The sequence below is a fragment of the Cucurbita moschata genome, unplaced genomic scaffold (assembly GCF_002738365.1).
Source record: "Cucurbita moschata cultivar Rifu unplaced genomic scaffold, Cmos_1.0 Cmo_Scf00038, whole genome shotgun sequence".
Taxonomy (NCBI): domain Eukaryota; kingdom Viridiplantae; phylum Streptophyta; class Magnoliopsida; order Cucurbitales; family Cucurbitaceae; genus Cucurbita; species Cucurbita moschata.
In genome coordinates, this window is record NW_019268554.1 from 1,379,864 (window position 1) to 1,401,181 (window position 21,318).

The window sequence follows — 21,318 nt, forward strand, 5'->3', positions numbered from 1 at the left end:
TTTTTTTTTTTTTTTTTTTTGTTCTGTTTTTAAAAAATGCTCATTTAGTAGATTCTTTCTTTGGTTTGCACAGACTACGAAAATATTTTTAAAATAAAAGGCAAATTTCGAAAACTAAAGACAAGGTTTCTCATTTTTAAGAAACACCCCAAAATTGTATGCAAATTCAAAATTGAAAAGGAAAAAAAACATCCGATTTCTTGGATCTTCAGTTTCTCAAAAACATATATTTTTTCCATTATTTTACTTATAACGTTCCTGATAAATATAAAAATAACCTAATAATTTTGAATGATTTATTTTTAAAGAAGAAAAGTTGAAGAAAAACTTTGGATTAAAAAAAATAATAAATACGGGGGAACAAGAAATGAAAAAAAAAAAATCTTTCTAAACATGTTTTTCAGTTGTTTTCTTTCATAAAAAGAAAGTTAAAGCAATCATATCAAACATGGAAGGTGAGACACATCAATTCCGATATGCATGGACCTCACGTTACTATGGAAAACATTCTAAAAAAACTCTGCAAAAGAATGAAATTATCAACTTATGAAGATTCTTAACAAATTCTGCAAACTACATTCAACCTTAAAACACACATTTTTGAAGGAGAAACGAATTTTCCTTACAGAAATTAACAGCAGCTTTCATCAATTGGATCCAATCATTTAACCGACTCTAAAGCACATTGCGCATAGTATGGAAGATGCTTTACAGATGAAGGTAATTTTAAACCAGCATTTCTCCATTGGCAAATTTTATGCAACTCACAACAGTATTGCTTAAGCTTACAAGGTCAGTCTAAACTCAGTTTAAAGGCGTGTTTGAGAGTGCTTATAAAAAAAGTATGGTTAGGAAAAATACTTCTTTACAAGCAATAAAAGTACTTGAGATCAAATTACTTTGATGCTTGTTTCTGCACTCCTAAAAAGCTTCCTAAACAAGAACTGAAGCCAAAAACACCCAACAAGTGCATTCTCACACAACCTTTTATGGTTCATTTGAATTTTTTTCCAAAAGCATTTATGTTGCTCCCAAACACAATTAGTTTGAGTGAAAAGTGCTTTTACCCACGGAATAAGTACTTTTTGTCATGCCAAAAACACTTCCGAGCATAGAATAAATTACGCGAGAAAAAGTAAAAGAGAAAAAACAGGGTATACAGACCATACCTGGTAAATTGGAGGGTACATCAGATTTGTGCAGACAGGGCACTCTAGCAATTCTTGCACACCATTGGTTGAATAAACTCCAAGTTTCCCACCCAAACCAAGTGAGGCTTTTGATGTTGTAGGATTATTCTCTGATTTAGATATTGCTATGTCATGACCAGAAATTGAAGGGTGAGAATCTACTTTTTTGCAGGTACTGCTTCCAGGAGCCATGGCTTATTTAAATTTTAATAGAATTCTTTGAGCTATTAACAAAAACTCCTAACTATATGCCAACAATCACCCATCCACAAGTTCAATCCTGTTAAACCACACAATAAAAAATGGTATATCAGTAAAGATATTAGGTAGAACGCTTCATGTTGTCTGGAGACTTGCTTACGTAATTTGGGTGAATGTCAAGCGATAATGAAAACAAAATACGATCAACAATGCTTCATAATGTATAGGACTTAGCAACAACCTCATTTTTTTGAAATCCAAACTGATAAATGATACCGTACATGTCATGGGTTAGGATACTGACATAATTATTCCAAGCTATAAGTTCACTAATGCTACAAATTACACAAATTCAGAGTTTGAAACCAATCTTTTATAGTACATATGAAATTTATAAAATTATAAATATAAAAAGCAAACTCTAATTGTAAAAACATCAAGTTTATACAGCCCACTATTTTGTGCAATCCAAGCTCCAACTTCCAACCCCAAACTTAACCAGTCCAAGCTTATCGAAACTATGAATTTAACATCTTAGCTTAACTTTCGATTGTGCCAAAACACATCCCGGCTTTTATTGGCAAAAAAACTGCTTCAAAACACAGAAAAATCAACTTCGCAATATTATTATAAATCGAAATATTAATCATCTCTGGGGACTAAGTTATTCTATAAACTTTCCTGACACGCAAACAAATGTAGATAACATTTTTCTATTCAATTTTTCTACCTTCCAAACTGCCACCATCACCTGAATCATTATTTTTCTGGATAATGAAAGAACCAGAGGCAAAGTCGAGGACAAAGGAAGATCCAATCTTAAATTCAAATAATATACAAAAATTATTATTTAAAAAAGCCCTCTAATTTTCTCCATCTTTAATTTTAAAATTGAAAGTGTGTACATTAAAAATAAAAGAAAAAGAGTTAAATGTAAAATTTGACCCCTCGTGATTTTCTCCCCAAGAAAAAATAAACAAGAGAAAACGATACAATACCCATTAAAATCAAAGTTTAGCAAGTATAAAGGCGTCCAATCGTGGACACAAAAAGAAACATCCTAAAGTGATTTAACATTATCATTTCGTTTTGGGATGAAAAATAGAAAGGAAAAGTAATAAAGCATGAATGGAAAAATGTATGATGGCATCATCTTCTATAGAAAAGGGAAAGTAAAATAACATAAACATACAACAAATTGCAGTTCACATCAAATGCTCGGACAATTAGAGTGATAAATCACCTAATGAAATCATTGGCTCATTTGAATCCATCCAGACCAACATAGTAAAACAAACAAACATCAATTTAGAGAATCATACGCCAATCAGATCAAATTTCTCTCAAATTCCAAAGTGATGTGATTAAAACCAACTTACCAACCGAGAAGTCCTCAAAAGAGTCTTGAAATCGAAAAGAAATTAGGCCAGGCAGAGCAAATCCAAGTACCTGTTCCTCCCCTTTAACAAATTACAAATTGATAAACCATTTCACCATTAGAAAATCAGTATCCAAGAACGAAACAAGAATTGCACGAAACCTGAGGAACGAAATAAAACAAGACCTCCATTTACAAGTCTCCAGAAAGAAAAACAGAATACCACGAAAACCAACAACAACAACAGAAGAAAATCTAGAAAATAAAACAAAACCACACATATCCCCAGTTGACAATTCCAAGCGCAATTGCAGAAACAGACGATCAATTCAAATAATAAATTCTGGAGTGGCTCGAAAGTGAAAAAATCGATACGCAAATTAAAGACAAAAAACAGAAATGGAATTCAAAAAGGGATTAAAGAAAAAACAAACCTCCATCCCACGAGAACCGGAACTTGGCTGTGCCTGTATCTTCTCGGATTTGGAATTTGAACAAAAAGCTATGTAATTAATGATTGTTTATGGATGAATCGTTGGAATTGTTCTCACCACCGCTGCGGGTCCGCCATTATAATGGTTTCTCTCTCCCTCTCTCTCTCTCTCTCATTCTCTTCGGCTTTCTGCCTTTCTTTTTTGTGGGGATGGAGAAAAAACTCCGCTGCCCAAAACGAGGGAGGGAGGAGATAGCTTTCTTTAATAAATAAATAACTTAATTAATTAATTATATCCCTAAATGACTAGCCATACCCCCGAGACTGTTCATGCTTTGATAATATATGCATAGATGGATGTCCAATATGTCCCGATAATAAAGTCAACTCATGGGTCAATTCTCGATAACCGTGCCCAAACCAGGACCGACGGTATTCCATAACTTGGGATGACGTAACGATGTGTGGGTTGTGTTGTTAAGAACCACGATAATATACGTATATACGAGTCGAGTCAGATAACTTGATCTATATATATATATATTTATATAAATATTGTACCATTCGAACCTATAACTTGATGGTACAATTTTTAGCAAGTTGAGCTAAGTTCAAATTGGCACGGTTAAAAAAATATTCTTTTTCTTTTGAAAGTTGTAATATTGTATTTAATCCTTAAAAGATGTTTGAAAATTATTATCAGAGCTGAAAAGTTATTAAAACGTTCGAATGTCGTTCTTGCATACTCAATTCAAGTAACTATTCTAGTTATTGTCATGTCATTTCAAGTTATCGTGATATCAATTCTATGTCGAACAGATATTCGTAGGTCATTTATGACATGTAGGGAGGCTCGTGGAGCAGCTGCATGATCTGGAAAAATAGATTTATACACTAATGATAGTTTTGAAACGTTTATCTTTTTAAACTACGAGGATTTCTTATAATTTAACATGTTTGGTAAATTTTTTTAGGCTAAATTATTATAAATTCTTTTAAACAATTTTTTTTGTTCTAAAAAAATTTTTAAATTAAAAAATATTATAAAAAACATACTCTTATCGTTTATTTAAGACCGAAATAGTTAATATTTTGTTTCAAAACACGGGTGAACTTTTTTAAAGTTTCAAAATTATTTAAAAAATAGTCTAAAATTTTTAAAGGTTTCATTAACACTGTCTAATATTTTTAAAAAAAACTTCAAAAATATATGATTAAACTAACGTCTCTACTTACTCTCTATAGATTGAAGAAATAGATGTATACGAGAGAGAAATTTTTGGTTGGTTTCTTTGTTGGACTCGACTGAGAATCAAATGAAAACGTATCTTTCTTTTGTAGGGTCTGGTTCTTTGTTGTTGGACTCGATTGATTAAAAATTTATCATTTTATTTTGAGTTTGTTCTTTCGATCCAAAAGTAAAATGATATAAAATCGACCATTATTGTAAATTTTTGTTTTAAAAAAATACAAACAAGAATCTAAATCCAAGTTTTTTCTATGTTGTCAAATCATAAAATGATTTGAAAAGTATATTTTACCAAAACAAATAAAAAAATAATACTATTTGGTAAATGAAAATAAAATAAAATAATTCCATTAACAAATAATTACGATTCATGAAACGATATTGATACTTCTGAAGGGTGTTCTATTTGCTCGTAGCATTATTTGATACCGAACAAGTAAATTTTGATTTTTCGTTTCCCTTGTATTGATGGGTCAGGAAAAGGGGGTACATGTCATGTAAGAGCCCAAGTCTACCGCTAAAAGATATCGTCCTCTTTAGACTTCCCCTCAAGACTTTTAAAACGCGTTTGCTAGGAAGAGGTTTCCATATCTTTATAAAGAATGTTTCGTTTCTCTCTCCAACCAACCGATGGGGCATTTGTAACAATCCAAGCCCACCGCTAGCAGATATCCTCTCCCTTCCGATAGTAATAAACTAGTATATATATATATATATGTGTGTATATATATATAAATAAATGGGAAGGAAAGTAGTCGGACATTTCTTCTCTCATGTCAGCTGGCACCGACTATGATGAGCTGAATAAAAAATAATAAATTCTTGTCTTTTTATTATTTTTTTCTTAATATAACAAATCATTTTAATTATTATTATTAGTACAATATTAAATGATAATTAAATGTATTAAGCTATTAAAAACTTCAATTTATTACCAACAATGTAAAAATAAATGGAATATTTGGCTAAAAAATGAAAATAATTTGTTTTTTTCTTAAATTTAAGATAAACTTATATGGTATAATATTTATTGAATTGGAGGTTAGACTTTTTTTTTTCTCTCTTTTTTTTTGGATGTTCGGTTGTAATTTTAACAAAATGATTTGTTTATAATTAATTTATTAAAAATTTCATATAATCAAAGATGATTTTGAATTATTTTAGAATAAGTTTAAGTCTACGTCGGAATGAACGTAAAGGTACTGAAAAAGTTTTTAACACCAAACGATGTACGAAACACACACAACAATACATAATATGCACAAAGAGTTACTGAGAATGAAGAAGTAAAAACTAATCTTGATTGTCGATCTTTGAATAAGAACTTGTTTTCAAGCTAAAGTCGAGACCATATTCTAGTGTAATTAATGTTAGAAAATGTTAGTATGATTGGTGTTTTAGGCAATTAAAAATATTTGACATGGTTTATGACTGATTTTACGATAATTAAGAGATGTTGGCTCTACGGCTACACTCTAAGCTCAATTTTCTAAATAGATGAAATGTCGTTAGTAAAATTAGATCACGTAAAGCTAAACATAGGAATGTCCGCCCACAGCAAACTTAGGAGCAACAAGTTGAGCTTGAAAACTGTAAGCGAACTTATTGTTGGAGCTCTTAAGAGCTAGGTTAGATGAAATTATTTGATGCATGAATAACACGTACCCTATGACCCTATTTGTGTAATTGTTTATGTCATGATATCTCAATCAATCATGTGATCCATGCATTTTCTTTTTTGTTTAAATTTTATTGATATGTTGATATGGCCATGTTTATGCATTGCGATACACTATGATATACCATGTATAGATGAGCGTGAATGAAATATCACAAATATGTATATACGTCTCGTAAAAAATTTCGTCATGATAAGTATGAAAGTATTATGTGCATCGTCTTAGTAGACCTCATGCATATTGTATATCATATGATCATAGATTACTTCTTCAACACGTTATCCGTAGACATGTCCACCACTATGTATAGACATGTGGACCTCAAGCGTAGAGGGGTATGTTAACGAGCCCAGACCTCCAAAATAGCTCATACTTACCAAGCAGATGAAGAAATGGGCTTGTCGGAAATGCAAGCCACAAGAATTTCTAACCAAAAATAAAGTTTTGATCAAGCTAAAATCATAATAGTTTCGGTTTCAAAGTAACAAGAATCAATAACTAGTGTAAATTACGAAGAACCAATAAAAATCATTTAGATCATTCGAAAGATCTCACATGAATATTTACCCATTATCTATGTAAGTAACTTGAAACCCTACAATCTCAATCAAGAAAGTAACTTGAAACCCTACAATCCCAATCAAGAAGATATCGGATGCAATAAGATTTCACTGTTAACCGAAAAAGAATCCCTAATACTAAGATCGATCGAAAACACATCAAGAAACTAGAGATCGATCGAAAACATATCAAGAAACTAGAAATTAGTCGCAATCCATGATTTTGAGTCCGTTCAAAGTCAAGATGACAGGAATGTGAACCAATTATGTACCATTCTAAGCAAATATGGGCAGCAAAATGTTCATATAAACACATTCTTCATCTACAAGAAGACTCATCTCATTTAGAAAACTTTCAAACATCATAGCACTCCTTCATCCAATTTTGCTTTTTTTTCTTTTTTTCTTTTGTGTGTTCTCACATCTCGAAAATAATGAGACAAATTTTGGGAGCAATCAACTACTTTAAAAAAAAAAAGAAAAAAAAAGAAAAGAAAATTTATTATGTAGGAAGTACTGTAAAATTCCATTAAAAAAAAAAAAAATTAATATGAAGATAGGGACTAGAAACTCGAAAACAGTCCCCTCATATATCATCATGCTCCCATTCAGAAGAATGAGAACCTCATGCCATTGCTTGCTGCAAACAAGTTGTATTCTTCGATGGCAGTTTCCTTCTTATTGAAAGCATGGACATTGTCAACAACATCCGTTGCTTCGTTATTTCTCGAAAAATCCCCAACAATATCGTCTTCCTTGGAAGGCATGGGCTTTAAGTTACCTCCTGTTGAAAATGCAACAGGCCCTCCAAAATGGAACAATGAAAAGCTTGAGCTGTCGTTTGGCAATATGGAAGTGTCGTTTTGCTTACGATCTCTGCCTGGTGGTGAACTGATTGCGTATGGGAGTCCAGTGGTACCGATGACGTCGGGATTAGCTACAACATCTGAGCTTTCTACCATTGAACCTGTCTTGGGGACCTCACTTCGTTCTTCGGTGTATACACCATTGTTGGCTTTGGAAGCTGGCTGATAAATAGGAACCGGGCTCGGGTTGAAGACGGGAGTAGTTAGATGATGCAAATGGCTATACTGCATACAGAAGCGTGGGTTATCACTTAAACCATACCCAAGAGGATTGGTATACAGACAGTGATTTGAATAGGAGAAAGGTATTATCCCATTAGCATGAGCTGCTGCTGCAGGCCATGAAACTGAGTTTTGATGGTAATAACCCATCGCTGGAGAAACCTGAAACACTGGAAAGTGAATATTTTGAGTTTGATTCTGAGTTGGAGGAAGTGTCACTTGACATGGGGAGGAGTCCAAACTAACAGCAGAGAATCCTGCTTCGAAGTCCCGGGGAACTCGGTTCGGTGCATTTACTTGAACTTTACATCCCTCGATCTCTTGCAAAAGACCGGAATGGTTCCTGATCCCCAAGGCATCAACTTCAACTACTTTATCCATCCTTGTCTCATGATGTTCAGAGAAGCCATTCTGAATGGATGCTGAAGATTCTTTTCCTTCTGAGTGATGACTAGCATCTTCGGAGTCAGATGTGGACAACGATTCCAGATTTCCATGGTTCAAGCAGATATTACTACTGTCTCCTTCACTCGGGCATGATGAGCAGCTATCAGAATTTAAAGACCTAGTTCCTACTCGGTTATTAGTCCCACTCGATGTCAATGTCGTGCCTGTTGAATTTACCGAACGCTTTGTTACCTCGCATGCATCTTCTTCTATGTTTTTATGATCCTTCCATTCGAGTCCATTTTGGGAGACTTCATCTGATTCAACACCAGAGGTCGACTCAGTCGAATTACTCTCTTCTTGATCAACTGTACTCGAAGTCACAGCAACTTCACCACTACAGGCATCATGCCCCGACTTCACAAGGTCAAAATCGGGTTCAACATTAAACTTACAAGTTGAAGACTTCATTGCTACATTTGAATCTGAGTTACTTCTAGGATATTTCTTCTGTGATTCCATGGGCTCCCAAACTTTCTTTGAATAAACGTAATCTTTACCAGGAGAATTGTTTTTGTTTTTCAATCTTCCACCATCACGAGAATGATCTCCATAGCTGTACCTGTTAGAATGAGAACACTGCTTGGACATATCAAATGACGATTCTGACGTGCTCGCAGATTTGACATCTCGATTAACTCTAACTGAAGAAACAAATGCCTCTGCCTTTTTGTTTAATTCATTATTTTGGTTACAGACACAGGAACGGTAGTCGTAAGATACCCGGTTGTTGGAAGAGTGCGACTTTTCATTGAACTTAGAGATGTGTCGACCATACGCCTTTAATGAATTCGTTCTTAGTTTCCTGTTTGATCCATTCATGGTTCTTGAAGGATTCTCCAAACTATCACCATAATATCTTTGCTCAGATCTGCTAGCTCCTGCCCCATTTTCGGAAACTGAAAATCGTCGCCTCTCAGACCACTTGAAAGAATGATCTTGAACTTCCTTTGGGAATTTTAATCTCCAGCGAGAAAACTTTGATGAATCAACCATGAAAGATTCATTTCCATCATTCCCATCAGTAGGTTTCCCGGCAAGGCCATCATCATATGAACTTTGCACTTCTGAAATAATGGATTCATCTAAAAATTGCTCATCCAGAGTATCAGAGGATTCAGGAATGCTGGCATCACATGTTTCATCGACAGAGATGGAATTTTGCTCCAAAACACATGGGGATAAGTCCTCTAAGATATCAGAATGAGAACATACTTCAGCTGATTCAGAACTTATCTTATCTTTATCCTTTTCCTTCCCTTTTAATCTTTCTTTTCTTCGGAGCTTCTTCTCTCGTTCTTTTGTCCTTTTCCGCTCTTTGCGTTCCTTTTCTTCACGCTTTTCCTTCTCTTCTTCTTCAAGAAGTTTCATCTGAAGCAAAATTCACATAGGTTAGCAGTAAAGATAAATTTAGATTCTTGTAAATGAATGTGAGTAATGACATAGCCTCGCTTGAAACCTGCTTTTCTAGAGTAATGATTTCTTTGCATGCTATGTGAACTCGTTCTTCCAATAATTTTAGTGCTAGACAAACAAAAATGCTATGAGCATTTTGGCGAGCTGTTCCTTCTCTGAATGCTTTTTCAACCTGACAAAGACCACAAAGTATAAGAATAAAAACAATCCACAATTCCCTAGGGAAAACTTGGATCAGTTCTGGTATCAAATTTTGCAATGCAATCTTAATAAACTATCATTGGGGAAGTTCCTTGGACTGTGAGGAGAAGAAAAAAACAAAAGAACTTTGAGCTTTCAATCAGATTTTAATAAGCAGATGGGCAAATCCAACAAGCAAAAATTCACAAGGTCTTTTCTTTTTTCTTTTTTCTTATAAGAACTTCGAGTAACGTACAACCGAAAGGGCAGAGACAACAACTTAAAGGCTTGGGGGATGAGGGAGCCCCCACCCAAGGAACTACTTACAATTACCTAGCCAGTCCGAAATAATCATGGATAGAGGTAGATGATAAAAGAGGTTTTTATAGCTATGACACCACCAAGAGGTATTAAACTGTACACAATCCCAAAAAAACTCAAAAAGACGAAGGCTTATCTTCAAAAGGCCTTCTATTACTCTCCAGCCATAAACTCCACAAAAGAGCTCTAGAAGCAAACCCCGAAAGGATCCCAGCTTTGTCTTTCAGCTTCCAACCACCCAATGATTCCCACAACCAACCATCCACCTAATTGGGAAGAGAAGGTACGAAGAAAAAAAAATCCAGCAGCTTAAGTCAACCACGTATAGCGAAAGGGCAAAGCAGAAAAAGACGGTCTGCAAATTCCTCACTGCACCAGGACAGGGTACAAACCAAAAAACCAACAAGAGAAAAACTCCTCCTTTAGAGACTTTCGTGCATACTCAGACTTCCATGTGCCAATGACAAAAGGAAGATCTTCACCTTCTTGGGGATTTTGAAATCCCAAATTTACTTCGACAAAGAGCCACATTAAGGCCGGTCTTCAGTTCTCAATCTAAAGAAGAGGGGATTTGGTTGAAAAAAAGCCCAAGGGATCAAGAGAAATTCGGTCGAAAAAGAACCCGAGGGATCAAGAGAAATTTCTTTCAAATAAGAGATGTAATCATTTAGGAAACAACAGAATAACTCTCCACTGCACTTATCCATTGTTCTACACCCCGCAATTGATTGCTTGATGGCCTTCAAGTAATAGATATATAATTAAATTTCTAAATAAATAGATCAGTATACTTTAAACTTAATGTAGTTGAATACAAAATTTAAACTCTGGAGTGTTGAATGCTCATTTCCATGTATAAATCTTACAAATGAATACAACAACCAAATATCTCTAAACATAAAAAATGTTAGTGTAATTCAAAAACAGCTACAGAATGATGCTGAACATTTATATTTCATTCTGGATGCTAAATATCCGAAGATGTTGGATTTTTTAGAATCCCAACAAACTAATTGACTTACTAGTATACTACAGCAAAGTTCAACGTTGAAATTAGTTTAAATGTTTTGAGAATTTCTCCTATCTTTCTTCTCCCTAATTCTCTCCAATTCTCCGTGTCTTGCACTGACTCATTTCTTGAATCCACTCTATCTCGAGTAAAAACAAACTATTTGAACCGCCTAACATAATCTACACTATTTTCTGAAAGTCTTGGAAGAAATTAACTGCAAATTAGACATCTTTTCTACATCTCATTAAATAAAATCTAAAAGATTTGGAAAACCAAAAACAAAAACAAAAGAAAGAATACACACACACACACACACACACACACACGTATAAAGAATCTCATTTAAAAATAATGGAAAACGTTTCATCTGATTCTATAGATGCAGACATTTAACTTTTAGCTGGTTTTTCCTTGTACCAATGTGCCTATCTGGTAATTATATCCCTGGTGCTTAATGAAATTTCTTACAACAAGAACATGAGATCTGTCTTATAGAAAGAACAATATCTCAAATGCAAATTAGCTAGAAAGTACAGGCCGAAAAGGTTGAAAACAACATACCTGTTCTTTAAAGATGACAGTTGCAGCATCCAAAAGAAACTCCCGAGCAAGTTCTGGACTCTTTGCATGCTTTTGAGGACGAGAGCAATCTCCATCCAAATCATTTGCATCCTTATCCATCGAATCATCCTCCTAAAAGCCAAAAAAATCAGAGAACCAATTAGAGTTGCCAAGATTTAGAAGAGGAAACTTTTTCTTTTTTCACAACAGAAAAGGAAATATTTGTCACCCCACAAAGAATTTTAAGTTCGAAATATAATATTGCATATGAATATCGTGCAAAATTCTAAGCAGGCATAAAATCCTAGAGAGACAATTACAAGAAAGAGAACAACCTCCTCCTCCTCAGCCTCTTCAGCATGCTCAAAAAACCTCCTAATATTTTCCCCTCTAGTGATTGTAACAAATCCATCACCAACTATAAGTCTTCGATGAACACATTGTTGACCTTTTAATGCATGAGCTTTCACTGACAGCTCTGTGCAGCGTCCATCTAATTTCCAAGCTCTGAGGGTGATAAAACATGAATTCAAACCACCAAGATCTAGGCCATTCATTTTGACACTTCCGTTCATGCCAACATTTTCAAATTCCAGAATGTCAGATTTTCCTTCTCCTGATCCAACAGCCCACTCAAAATAATGATATGTCTCCACAGAGTCAGCAAAGGTTTGATGCCAATCGGCCTGGATTGTATCATCTGAGACCTGAGACAATAGCAAATATAATTTCGTTCATGCCAATTGCAACAAGCACGCGTTCTTCAAAAACCTCACAGGGTCTACACAGTCATCATGTCTCGATTCATATTCATCCTAAAGTTAAAATTATAATCCATGATGGTAGAAGAGCGCTTAAAGTTGAATATAAGTGCAAGGATGCACCTCGTAATGAAAAGCCATATCTGCAACACAAAACCAACTAGTGCAGCAAGGCTCTCTCCTCATGCGCTTCAGCTCCTTCAGCTCCTTGAACTCACGGATCACATTTCTTCTGCAATCTCTACAAAACCTCTTGCTGTCAAACCTGAAAGAATCAATATAATGTAAGAAGCAAAAAACTAATAATTACAAGGCAAGAAAAATGCAGACAAGAGAACTTAACATAAGGATAGATACACAAAGTATTGCTCTCCTTATTAGAGTAAATCAGGCATGTTTCCAGTATACCTATCTTACTATGATAATCTGAAATAATATTTAAATTCGTTCAACTAAGTGAAAAACGTAGTAAGTAGAACGATTTTTACAAGACTTTTGAGGTTTCACCTTGAGGCACACTTCAAAATTAGGCTCATATTTTTAGGTTTGATTCTTATGCATTCATTGGATTAGAGGAGGCTACGTCCTGTAAAGAAAAGGCTTATGGTTCCATGAGTTGCACCAAGCAGGTAGAAAGACTAAAATGATTAGTAAAATAATATTAATTTGTTATATCCTCCATTTCACATTTATATAAATGAACAACTTGGCAGAAATATTATAGTAGACCATCTATTTTGAATTCTTTACACCGAGTTGAAGCCAGACAAAAGAAAGCATAAACTTTCTATGGAGCTTCCCCTCCAGATTGCTGAAGCCAAAACTTTCTTGAAATAACTTCCACGTTGGGTATGCAAAAATAAAGATTTAACTGGAAACATTACCAATCAATGTAAATATTAACATCTTTTACCTTCCTTGGATTCCAAAAAACCTTATCTCCCTTTCCTGATAGTGATAAATTCTTTCAAAACATAAGATTCCAATTAGCATACTCCTCCACCAAAGCGACTTTTTTAATACTAGAAGAAGAAAAAAAACCTCCAAAAGAGATTGAAACCACAACCGTTCATTACATAGATGCTACAAACTATATCCTTCTACAGTTCCCCTTTCTCCAAAGGAAATCTCCAGTGCCATTTATCAGGCAAAGTTCCGTAATTTTCATTCAACTTAAAAATTCCAGCATCACCTTCTTCCACAGCTAAAAGACTATCCCAATTAACTAATGGCTATTTTATTAATTTCTTTTCCTCCATCCCAAATGAAGTCCATCAAAATTATTTCAGGTTACTACTATCTTTCTTTGGATAAAAAATGTAGATATATAACGTTGGGAGTTTAGAAAGCACCAGCATCAGCCAAAGTCAGGCATCCTCCCTTTCAAGGATTGAAATTCTTCCACATTTCTTTGCCCCGTTTGCTTCCTCCCACAGGTCCATCCAACCTTTTCAGAACTTTTAACATAAGCTGGGTGTTTCTTAAGAAGTGCTTGGACGTTCTTTATCAGCTAGATTATTTATGAGGCCCTTTTTTGGGAAAATTCTAGTATTTTGTAGTAGAATTCGGTGGTAGCACTTTTGTGAAGATTGTGGTATGAAAGAAACAAAAGGACTTTGTAGGCAAGTGACTCTACTATTCTTGATGGTTTTGGGGATCAAGTTAGATTGTTTTTGTCTGTTTGGTGTTCTTTCTTTCTTTTTCTTTTTTTTTTTAATGAGAAACAATATTTCATTGACAAATGAAATAACAAAAGAAGCAAACTTCCAGCCACCCATGGTGGATCACAAAAATGATTGCCAGCTAGAAAGTATAGATCACAAGACTCTGAATGAAATACTAATCCCATTAAAGGTGGATTTCAAGAATTACAAGACTAAAATTTACAGATAACAGAAATGATCTTTAAATGTTGATGTACATTTGCACCACTAAAAAGCAGTAAAAAAGATGGTATCCATAACACTATAAATTGAGTCTCCAACCCATTGAAAATCAATTATTTCTCTTTGGCCAAAAAATCCACATAAAATCCCTATTGATAGTATACCAAATCAGCTTCTTGGACTCCTTAAAAGGATGACCCAAATCAGCTTCTTGTGATTCTGAGTTTGATGTGCACATAAATGCCAATGGGGTGAAAGTTATTGAAAAAGCAATCTTCTCCCGATCTTATCTCCTGTGTTAATTCCTCCAGGAACAAGTTCCATGGTCCTTTTTGGAAAAAGACCTTTCCAGATAACCTTTGGTAGATTTGAGATGAGGAGAAGCTGACCAAATAGGTTCCATAAGTGTCTAATAGTATTTGACTTTCGCTACCTTACACCACAGGACAATGGACTCATGAAGGAAGCGCTAATTCTATTTTGCAAGAAGAGCTGAATTCCTTTGTGATATATTATCAACTCCCAAACTTCCTAATGCGAGGGATTTTACAGTTTTCCTCAAATTGATGCTGTGCATTCCCAAAGAAAATCTCTTAAAATATTTTCCATGATTTGAACCGATTTTTATGGCATCAAATAAGATAGGTAATAAATAGGCATCATATTAGATAGAGTTGCTTGAATGAGAGTATCCATCCTCTAGATATATATGAATGCAGCCAATTGTGTAGCTTCTGTCGAATTCTCTCTAATGTGGGCTCCCAGAAGAGAAATTCTAGGATTACTCCCAAAGGAAGATCCAAGTATGAAGCAGGCCACAACCCCTTTTTGCAACCAAAAGTGATGGCTAATTCATCCAAAACCGCATCTTCAACATTGACCCACAAAACTTCAGTTTTTTCTATAATCTATGTTTAGACAAGTTGCCCGTTCAGGGATAGTGACAATATCAAACAATTGCAATGGGATCCATAGAGAAGAAAAGTAGTGTGTAGAAATTGAAGGTGGTTCATGAGAAGATAGAATTGACCTATTCCATTCACCTAGATCAGACCCATTGCTGCCCCATGGCATAAAAGCCTACTTAGAAAACCAGCCACAATGATAAAAGAGGAAAGGTGAGAGCGGATCACCATGCCTTGAACCTCGTGGGAATTATTTTATCATGGGGTCTCCCCTTGATGATGATTGAGTAATTAGCACTTGATATACAACCTCAAATCCATTTTCTCCACTGTGCACCAGATCCTTTCTCTCTAGGGATCACATCAAGGAAGACCCAGCCAACCTGATCAAACGCAATAAGAAAGGGCCCCAATAAAATATAATAAGACCAAGAAGGTAGTTCCAAAAATCTTTAGCTTATAGAAACACCAGTGCACAAAGAGAAACATTAAACTTGGCAAAAGCTCACACCTCTTCCCACAACCTCTCTAACTCCCAAAAATTTCTCACTCCTCACTAACCAAAATGGTCCATAAATTAGGTGGAACAAAACGTCCTCCATCATGAGACAAGAGAACAATTCATGTTTCAAGCCATGCACACACCAAATATCTCCAAAAAGGAGTCCTAAACCATGAGAGAAACATGCATCTTTAAAGGATATGGCATAAATCTTCATATGCCTTGCTACATAGAGTGTACCACTGTAACCCTAATGAAGGAAAAAAGAAAAACCACTGAATACGATCCATAGTGTTGATTCTCCCATGTAAGACCTGCGAGGCAAAAAGTTTAACCTTTTTGGAAATGAATAGCTTCCACACCGAGGAAAATAAAAAGAAAAAAAATTGTGCATGGTGGTTTCTAGAAGGGTAAGAAATGAACGACAAGAAACTCTTTAAAGGGATTGGGAAGCCAAACACCAATATCACTACTACCCAAGGTAAGACGAAGTTTTCCAACAGAGAGAGGAATGCAAACACATCCCACACCTCCCTATCTAACGACAGCAGCAAAAACTTTAATTATACGCATAAGAATTTTCAAAGTGAAATGATTGATGCCACAAGACAAATCCTCAAAGAGGGGATGTAGAGGTAGTATCCCCCATTGAGCTTTCCTAGAAATAAGTTTTTAAGTTGTCCCCCACAAAGCATTTTAACAAATTTACAGAAGGGACCATCTAAAGAGAGAACTTTCTAGGGGTTTTTGAACGTCTTTAAAATCCCCAACTGAGTTCCATTCAAAAAGATGAGGACTATACTAACTAGCTATGACCTTATAAAATAAAGCGTTCAACTCCAAAGATAAACATCACAACCATTTAGTCAAAAAGCCTCTCATTATAAAATCCCATATTGCCTATGCCCAGCCCTCCAAGGTCAACCGGCCTTGGCATTACCTCCCAACCAATCAAATCGAGACTTCCACCCTCCTCACCCCCCTCCCCAACAAGAAATCATTCAACAACTTCACTTAGCTTTTATGATCAAAGATAGGAATTCTAAACTTCTTCCGACCTAGGATAATAAGCTCATGAGCTTAGTCTTACTTCACCGTCGAGAAACGAAAGAAGACTTCCATCTTCAAGTTTAACTCAGACGTAGCTTGCTTCTTTTTGGGTGTGAAGCAGGGTCAAACCAAAATACCCAACAAGCATTAGCTCTCCCTGAAAAGGAGGTGATCCAGCCGCACCTTCCAGTACGGCTACCTTGTTACGACTTCACTCCAGTCACTAGCCCATATTAATTACATAACCCATGGTTCTTTATTCTAGATTCACCTTCAATCCTAATGCCATCTCAAAAGTCTTAACCACTTTTAAAGAGATTGTCAATCACACTTCGATCATCCTCACCTAAAAAAAAATGTATTATCAACAAACTGCAAATGAGTTAGGAATGTTCTCCCCTTTCTATACAAAACCCCTACGAGATTCTTATCCTCATCACTTGAAGAAATAACTAGTTTAAGACATGCTCAGTGAACCATACAACAATTATTACTAATGAACTATCTCCTAGGGATTGTGAAAGATGTTCCACTAGAAATATTTTTATTATTGTTTTTCTTAACAAGAAATGAAACTAATCATTAAGGGAATGAAAAGAGACTAATTCTCAAAGATACAAACTCCACTAGGCTAAGGAGTGAATAAGAAAACAATAAATAAAATAAAATAAAATAAAATAAAAAAGGAATAAAAGGAAACAAACAAGTAAGCAAAATAACCTAAAAAGGATATACAAAGGCATGCCAATCGAGGCAAATATCCTAAGCGAAAAACCAACAAAAATCTTTGATAAAGAACTCCAACAGTTCTCGAGATGAGCATAATCAATCTTTCGAACCAAGAAAGATTCTTGCCACGGAAAATTCTTTGATTCTTTCCATCCATGATTCCCAAAAAAATAGCTTTCACCACATTGACCCAAATTAGAATGGCCTTAGTATTCAAATAAGGGTCAATAAGTAACAAGAAGTTATTGATTGATCCAAATTCTCCAAAAAGTGGATTCCGCTCAAATAGCTCCAAATAAATTAAATATATACATCAATGTACAAAAGCATCTTATTCCACTACAATAAAGCACTTTTTCACAGTGAAATGCAAATGTTCTATATTAATGGATTTGGTTCCATAACCATGGGTAAGTTAAAATACAAACAGTCAGCTATAAGTTAGAAGTACTCAAATTTGTACAATTCTTTGTAGGTTGCTCGAACCTCCAAATTATAACATTCAATACTTGCAAAAAAGAATCCAATTGCTTTTAGTCCAAATCCAAACTTATTGTGGATTCGTACCTTTTAATTCTCTCAAGCAATATCCTTGCTCAAATAAAGACCTTTCTTCTGTCCATCGAGGAGCATATTAGAAGCTATGTTATTCTTTTATGTCCAAGAATCTCCCAAGTCTACCCTCTTGGCATCTAACTCTACAATTTTCTTTTGAGGTCATCAAGGGGTGGAGATTCAAGCATGTGACCTTTAGGAAAAATGTATTAATGTCTTAACCAGTTGAACTATGTTTAGGTTGGCATAAAATCTACGATTCTTGATAGTTAGAAAACTTAAGATTTTTAATATCTTAGGTTGCAAGGAGTTTTTAACCAATGAGAGCACAATACACAACCTGGATGTTGCTTGGCTTGTAAACCATATAATTTACTTGAGCTATAGGTTCTCTAACTGAAAATTATATCTATTCAACAAATCTAGACAGCAGAATTCTAGACTAGCTTGAATCTTCAAAATGCAGATAAAAGATTACTAAAAAAGATGCAGACAAAAATCAGATTCATCCTTACCAAGAAATCAACCTTTTATTTGTTTATGTTAGTTTACTCCAAAATGTGTTCATGATACTTCATATCTCTAAAGGTCACATTATCTTCTCAAATCTCCATCAAGCCTCAACTATCACATTTTCCTTCCATTTATTTAAATGCAATGCATGAAACAAGGGATGAGCATTTGCTAGAGACCTGTACATTAGTCTCTCAATAAAATCTTCTTCTTTCATCCTTAGAAGAGATTGTCGAGTTTCTTCTCCTAATGCTGACCAGAAATCCACCAGTGTATCACAAGAAAGCCTAGCAGTGTGCAGGGCGCATGTTTCCCTTGTACCATGTCCCCTGCCATAGCCCACTGTTCCTTGACTTATCCAGCCTCGACCTCCCCCACCACAAGCATCAGGATAAAGCAATTCACGCTCTCGCTCCCTAGCTCGTGCACTGTCAAATACCTGTTCCAAAGAAAACCTTAACCATTAAATAATGACTTAATATGGAGTGCTTAACAGCTAAGAAAACTAAAAATAAGCACTTACATTTTGGAGACCCAGGAAAGACTTTGAATACAAATAGCAGCCCAAAAGTGTCAGCAACCCCTCACGCGTTGTGGTCAAACCACCCCAAGGATGGACAGATGGGTCTTGAATTTCATCATGAAACCCATTAACTGCCAATGACCCATCGCAAGTTTGACTTTTTGAAACCCCTAATCTGTTGCAAGTATGATTCACACATGTGTTTCCTTGTTGTAAAGATTTCCCATACATGACAATCTGCAAAAATCCTTCAAGCAGCAAACCATTACATCGAGAGCAGTACATATTCTTACGAGCTTGCTCAAAGAGAGTTTGCTTGTCAATTCTCAGGAGTTTCTGCCTAGCTTGGGGCAGCAGTTCACTCCAAAACTACATTGAGAGTAAACACATCTTTATCAGTCAATGGTCAGTTCATGACATAAGTTCTAAGTAATGCGGGAATTAGATCATACTTATTCCAACTAACGACACAATGTCATAATTAAACAATGTGATACTTTAGTTCCCTACAAAGCAGATTTGCCGGTCACAGAGAGCAACATGTAGAGGAAAAATACGAAAATTCGGTAACTGTATTTTGAGTAAAAGATGAAAGGTCTGAAGTGTTTAACTCGCACATCTAAAATGCTAGACACTCCTTGCCTAGATTACATCGTCAGAAGTAGTAAATCCAGAGTAATATTTAGTATAATTCGGGAAAAAATACAGAGCAGGAAAGTGATCTAATCTAGTGCCAATTATTCCTATAAAAAAATGATGAAACGAAAACTCGAATTAAATCTTCTGGCAACGAAAGAAATGAATACCTTCTGGAGCTGAACGTAGCTAACATCGTCGCCATGCTGGGACCAAAACCCATTGGCGGAGAGCGAGTATACAGCCGATGACCCACCATTTAAATGGTCATTTTTTTGCGTTAACCCAGGCATCTTTCAAACTCTCATAGTTACATTTCTCAATTCTTCCATTGTCTCACAACCCGAAATCAACCCAATCTGATCGGGAGGAAAAAAGTAAGCCAAGATGGAATAGCAGCTAAGAATTACAATCGCAATAGGTAATTAGAAGAAAAAAACAAATACTAACAGATCGTCGGCGGATCGAAATAACGCCGTCCTCCTGAAGCAAATCTGGTGAAGAGTAGGAGAGGATTGATTATATCGAATAGGATTGGATTCGATTGGACTGGAATGAAATAGCATAATATAAACGGAATTGAAGGGACATCAAGATTCAAGAAGAGAAAACCGATGTAGGGGTTTCTGGTTGATGACGATGGATTTGGGTGCTACGATTATATTGCAGGAACAAGAAAAAAAAAAAAAATGAGGCCTGTGTAGAAATAAGAAAGAAACTGTTATATCACTAATTAGCCCAATTATATATATATATATTTTTTTTTTTTGTTAAACTTAACCCAACTCTACAAAAAAAAATTATATATTTAATTTATTAACTTTTAAAAAAATTTAATACTAATTTTAATTTAACTTTTAATAAGTTGTTCAAGTAAATTTAATGTTGATGTGTATTGTTATAGGTTAATATATCTGTATAGTAATATATAGGGAGAATATAGGAGTTGAGTTGGGTTGAGTCGAGAATTTTTTAATCAATATGTAGGGAGTATACACGGGCTTGATTTGAGGAGTCGAGAATTTTTAGATTGGTTGGATTGGAAACCCAAATAACTCAAAATTTGTTTCACAACCTAGCCCGGCCCAACCCAACTCAACCAACCCTCTATTTTTGGGTTAGGTTAGGTTTATGGTTGCGGATGAGGAGAGGAGATGCATTTGCAAAGTGTGTTTGCGTCTAGTAGTGATGGTAAGGAGTTGCGTCTATGAGGGGTATCTTATTTGCATATGGCGACGATGGCGAGGGCGAAGAGTGTGGCTGTTAGCGTGGGCAAAGGCGAGGTGATGAGATGTGTCTTGTTGATGAGGGCGAGGAGTTGCATGCATGTGTGTGTGGGCATGCTTTGTTTTATATATATATATATAGGACCAGGTCGGTAAGTTGACCTAAACCTTTGGCTAATGAACTTGAAATTTGAACTAGTTTGGTTCTAGAAAATTAACCCAACCAAGCTCAACCCTGGTTATTCAGGTTGGGTTGATTGAGTTTTTTTCAAGTTTTTGAGTTCGATGTACACTCCTAACAATATAACAAAAAGAGT

At 35.3% G+C, this 21,318-nt stretch overlaps 2 protein-coding genes across 3 annotated transcripts in view; both read right to left on the bottom strand.

The window, feature by feature from the left end:
• LOC111432512 (E3 ubiquitin-protein ligase SINAT2-like) overlaps positions 1–3,431 on the bottom strand; it is a 5,393-nt gene extending 1,962 nt beyond the window's left edge. Inside the window, exons 1-3 of one of the 2 annotated variants that reach the window (XM_023069431.1) lie at positions 3,204–3,431; positions 2,771–2,840; positions 1,170–1,470 (exon numbers count right to left, since the gene is read on the bottom strand). In XM_023069431.1, coding sequence (XP_022925199.1) covers positions 1,170–1,382 — 213 coding nt within the window. In that variant the 5' untranslated portion in view covers positions 1,383–1,470; positions 2,771–2,840; positions 3,204–3,431. Of the gene's footprint in view, positions 1–1,169; positions 1,471–2,770; positions 2,852–3,203 lie in introns of both variants that reach the window. The other variant, XM_023069430.1, reaches the window with a different exon arrangement.
• A 3,577-nt stretch (positions 3,432–7,008) lies between these two features.
• LOC111432432 lies at positions 7,009–20,481 on the bottom strand. Its single transcript, XM_023069310.1, has 9 exons — positions 20,226–20,481; positions 19,946–20,134; positions 19,140–19,508; positions 18,796–19,055; positions 12,600–12,741; positions 12,051–12,422; positions 11,716–11,847; positions 9,685–9,813; positions 7,009–9,596 (listed from the first exon to the last, which is right to left on the bottom strand). The coding sequence occupies exons 2-9, from the start codon at positions 20,066–20,068 to the stop codon at positions 7,299–7,301; spliced, it is 3,825 nt and encodes a 1,274-aa protein (XP_022925078.1). The 5' UTR covers positions 20,069–20,134; positions 20,226–20,481; the 3' UTR covers positions 7,009–7,298.
• Positions 20,482–21,318: the final 837 nt, after the last annotated feature.